This window comes from Penaeus japonicus, unplaced genomic scaffold, assembly GCF_977035675.1.
Source record: "Penaeus japonicus unplaced genomic scaffold, GWHDUDI00000001_assembly GWHDUDI00000002, whole genome shotgun sequence".
NCBI lineage: Eukaryota > Metazoa > Arthropoda > Malacostraca > Decapoda > Penaeidae > Penaeus > Penaeus japonicus.
Window position 1 is genome coordinate 14,216,261 of NW_028234404.1, and position 5,000 is coordinate 14,221,260.

Below are 5,000 nucleotides of genomic sequence, written 5' to 3' on the forward strand. Positions count from 1 at the left end.
GTCATGAAAGTTGCTACACCAAGCTCACGCCACCCGTGCAGGTGTGCTTGGTAGAAGGGCGCCTACAAGCCTGGCCTGGACACAGTTGCTGGCTAATGGCCATATCTGCCTCTTTCCATACCAAATGCCACCTAATCTTTTCGAGTTCCATCTGGTTATATATATTATTCCATATATAAGCACTCATATATTTGTAGCTTTAGAAATAGACAATTTATCCTCAGAAAATTACAAAATGTAATTTCAATAACAGACAATTATTCCTATGGAAAATTACAAATGGTCACAAAGTTTTAAGAAAAATAATTTCTTGCCCTACATCTGCCTGATATCATTTGCTGTTCTATTAACAACAATGGAGGGAAACAGGCAAAAATACACACAACACCAAGATATCAATCATGATAAAAAATTCAAATTAAACCATTTTTAGCTAAAATATCATAATCAATAAAAGGTGAGCATCCCTGGCAGAGACAGACGTGGACGGTGTCAGCCAGCACTGGGCCACCACGACACAAGCCACAGCCACTGTGCAACCCTTAGATTGGTCTGCACTACAGCTTACCTTAGCCCTCCTTACTGCTACACACTTGGTATAAAAAAAAATAATGCTGCTGAGTACTCTAATACACAAACCTATCAACTACACATCCTTTATCCAACAAAAATCATGAAGTACAGATAACGTGATACCTTGGGAAAAACAGAAGAAATAAGCACACACACACATAAGACTGCAGACCAGTCTAGGATGCTCATGAAAAATCAGCAAAAAGAAATGTTTGGGCTGAAATCCCAAAGGACTGATTGTATATACAGGTGGAACAGAAACATGGTGGTGAGGATGAGTGACCAGGCCTGGTTCTGGGGATCACACATTATTACCATCTCAATACACCTGGCCAACACAGTACCAAACATTTTTTCAAGTTTTATGTAGAAAGTGATCATTCATATAAATAACATCATGATTAGTTACATAAATCTTTTCACAAAAAAACTATCGGTATCAATTATAGATGTATGTAAACTCCCATTTCTTCCTATTCTGTTACTATTAAAGCTGTGTCAATCAACCTTGCATGTGTTCCTGTCGTGCTCCCTCCAAATGCCCCAACAAATATGCCTTGCCACAGTCCACAAGAAAAGCCTTGATATGAAGGTTTGGGGGGGGAGTTTGAATTTGTCTTCCAACACTTATGTATCATGAAGCGTATGGTCCACCACTGACGTCCTGAACACTGCACTTAGGAGAAGCATGACAAGATGCTACTGCAAGATAATTCACATACTAATTAAGTCTCTATCTATAGCAAATCATTTTACAAAGTAAGTAAACAAAGTGTGATGTGTCCTGACTTGGGGTTTCAGTCTTGGTAGATGGGGTGAGTCGGCAAATTTTATTGGTGCCTAGTCAGAGCCTTGAGCACTGTCCTACCTGACCTATTGGTCCACTGGCAGAACCAGCAGAATCTAACAGTGAAGGCATCATTGATCAACGGCCAGCACCATCCCTCACTAGGGTAGTCGAGTTCCATCTCCAGACAATCCAATTTCAGAAATTTTCCCAATCTTGACAATATGTTTTTCCGGTTGAGAAGGAACAAGAGAACAGGACCTGAGGCTCTGCTAGTGGCACTGTTGGCGAGTTGGTTGGGAGTCCAGGGAGGCTTGAGGGCAATCCAGCAAGGCAGGCAGGTAGCAGGGGGACAGGACGGTACTCTGCTATGCCACTTACACCGCTTGGGCACCATCTTACTCAATAGCAAGTTCTTTTCAAATATCTGGCTTCACTAATTTTATGCTGACAATCTTGATGACTTAGTTGAGAAACACCTGAACCGTACTGTCCCCTCTCCTTGTTAGCTGTAACTAGCTCCATGGTGGTGGTTCTTGCTCCTGCTGGTACACCATCTGCTTCTAGGTTGGGTAGTGGCAATGAAAGACAACATGACAACTGGTGGCAGTGGCTGGTGAGGTCAGTCCGCATCGGGACGGCGGCACATCATAGCTGCCCATTACCCACACACCCATCAGAACCCTTCCTGTGGTTACGTGTTCTTGGTCTTTCCATATCTCTTACAGTTTCAGAACTATTTCTATGTATGTGGAAGTTGTTAATAACCTGCTTTTGATGACTGAATCGGGTATGTGGTGGGTGTGTGGGTTGGGCAGCAGTGCACCACTCCAAGGCTCAACTCCACCACACTATGTAACGGGCATTGGCCTAGTGTGGCCTTTCACTATCGTATTGTAACAAATGTTCAATTGGTTATTACGACTCTTTCAGCAACAAGTGTTCATAGAACCTACTGCGAGCCATAACTATGTTGGGTCCTGTGGAGTTCCGGCATTTTAGGTTCAATAGGATTTCTATCCACGGTTTCACTCACAACTGCGTGATAAATCTATCACAGTGAGTTCCTCAGATAAATGCTGCACACACACATAAACAGGCAGTGGCCGGTTATCATATGTCCCATATCATCAAGTTACAAGTGCCGCCAATGACAGTAAAGTCTTCTAGAATTATGTGTATCACTTAACATTTAATTGCCTATAAACTCCTTTTTCTATAACTGTGGAAGTCTACCAAGGACATTAGTTTTCCTCACGTAAACAGAAGCATCAGACTGCCGGTTCTCACTGGTATCTGTAACTGGTTCATAAGCTATACAATAAACGACTCTGGTTATAGACTTCTCTTTACACTTTATACAAGAGTAGACTGGGTGTGGATTGGCAGTTTGTGGTGGGAATGGCAGCCAACACATGGGCTGGAGCAACAATAGGGTTCGCCTCCTCAAGGTATAGGGCAACGGTGGCGTCTCCCAGCACTTGTGTGGCGACCTGGGCATGGCCAGAACAACACGTCACCATCCCCACACGTGCCTGTCACCAGTCAATCCTTTAGCATACCTAACACTGCCACGCTCCTCATTTATTACTCTCACTAGGGCCCTTCTCGCCACCATCCTTCATTTTGTCTACATAATCGGCAAATATGTCCCGAAACCGTGACCAAGATTTTTCTGGGATGGTGATTGCTGTCCTGAAGTTAGTCTTAACCTGCAAAAGAGCAAAATACACTCAATTAGTTTTTTATCCTTATTTGTCTACCAATGATATATATTGTATACTGTAAGAATATCTACGATCTGATTTATCAGCCCTTTTTATTAACCTTTCCGCAACAGGCATGTTCATAAGGTAGGATCACTTTTGCACTCTATTTTTCTTTTTGTTCTTATGATGCCTTGACCAGGCTGAACATCTTGGAAGTGTTAAAGGATAAGGAATATTCAGACAAAAATACTTTAAAAATTATTAATGTCGGCCATGCCATATAGATATTAAAAATAAGCCAATGAATTACATATGTATTATTGTTATTATCATTAATATTATCATTATTATACATATGTATATACACACGTATATATATATATATATACGCATATATACATATACATATATTTATATATATATATATATATATATATATATATATATATATATATATATATATATATATTTATATATATATTTATATATATATTTATATATATATATTCCATATATACAAATACATACATATATATATTTTGTATATACATATATATATACCCATGTATAATATATATATATATATTATACATATATTTATATTCAATATATACATAATATAAATACATATATATATACATACATATATGCATATATATATATATATATATATATATATATATATATATTATATATATATATATATATATATATATATATATATATATATATACATATATGTATATACATATATATACATACATATATATACAAATATATACATATATATATAAATATACATATATATATACATATGTATACATATATAAACTTTATATAAATATATATATACATATATACACATAAATCTATATATATATTTTTGTATATGCATATGTATACTTACATGTATAAATATATGTATATACATACGTATATATATATACATATATGCATATACATGTATATGTATATAGATATATATATACGTATATATGTATATGTATATGTATATGTATATGTATATATATATATACATATACATATATATATATATACAATTATGTATATGTGTGTGTGTGTGTGTGTGTGCAGGTGTGTGTGTGTGTGCAGGTGTGTGTGTGTGTGCAGGTGTGTGTGTGTGTGTGTGCAGGTGTGTGTGTGTGTGTGCAGGTGTGTGTGTGTGTGTGCAGGTGTGTGTGTGTGTGTGCAGGTGTGTGTGTGTGTGTGTGTGTGTGTGTGTGTGTGTGTGTGTGTGTGTGTGTGTGTGTGTGTGTGTGTGTGTGTGTGTGTGTGTGTGTGTGTGTGTGTGTGTGTGTGTGTGTGTGTGTGTGTAGGTGTGTGTGTGTGTGTGTGTGTGTGTGTGTGTGTGTGTGTGTGCAGGTGTGTGTGTGTGTGTGTGTGTGTGTGCAGGTGTGTGTGTGTGTGTGTGTGCGCAGGTGTGTGTGCAGGTGTGTGTGTGTGTGTGTGTGTGTGTGTGTGTGTGTGTGTGTGTGTGTGTGTGTGTGTGTGTGTGTGTGTGTGTGTGTGTGTGTGAGAGCCTTGGTCATGCAAGTATGCATGTGTACCTCTATGTATGTTTCTCATGCATGTGTGTTATAACAGCTGCTGTTTGTTATTGACTGTTCTTACCTCAGATATACGCATATATATTCCCCTGTTATTCTGGCCTATATCAAAATAGAAATTCTTGTTCTCTACTCGCATATGTCGGCCTTCTGGTAACTCTCCTTTGTAGCCACCATCATCTGTACCGAATTCATCGAGAAGTTCCTGAAGCGCATCACGAAATTCTATCATACCCTGGGCAGGGATGGCAATCTGACACCGGGGCCCACCCCGTGCTATTGTTTGTGATACCTGTTAAAAATAAAACATATTAATAATATAATTAATACAGAGCTTACAAGGGGAAGTAATTATAGTTATAA

At 38.1% G+C, this 5,000-nt stretch overlaps 1 protein-coding gene across 4 annotated transcripts in view; it reads right to left on the reverse strand.

Moving 5' to 3' along the window:
* Positions 1 to 5,000, reverse strand: part of LOC122258290 (transcriptional regulator protein Pur-beta) — a 204,817-nt gene that overhangs the window by 1,048 nt on the left and 198,769 nt on the right. For all 4 annotated transcript variants that reach the window (XM_086547820.1, XM_086547824.1, XM_043024110.2 and 1 more), the window contains 2 exons: positions 4,702 to 4,929; positions 1 to 3,072 (listed from right to left, as the gene is read on the reverse strand). The exon at positions 1 to 3,072 is cut by the window's left edge and continues 1,048 nt beyond it. In XM_086547820.1, coding sequence (XP_086403946.1) covers positions 2,941 to 3,072; positions 4,702 to 4,929 — 360 coding nt within the window. In that variant the 3' untranslated portion in view covers positions 1 to 2,940. The remainder of the gene's footprint in view (positions 3,073 to 4,701; positions 4,930 to 5,000) is intronic.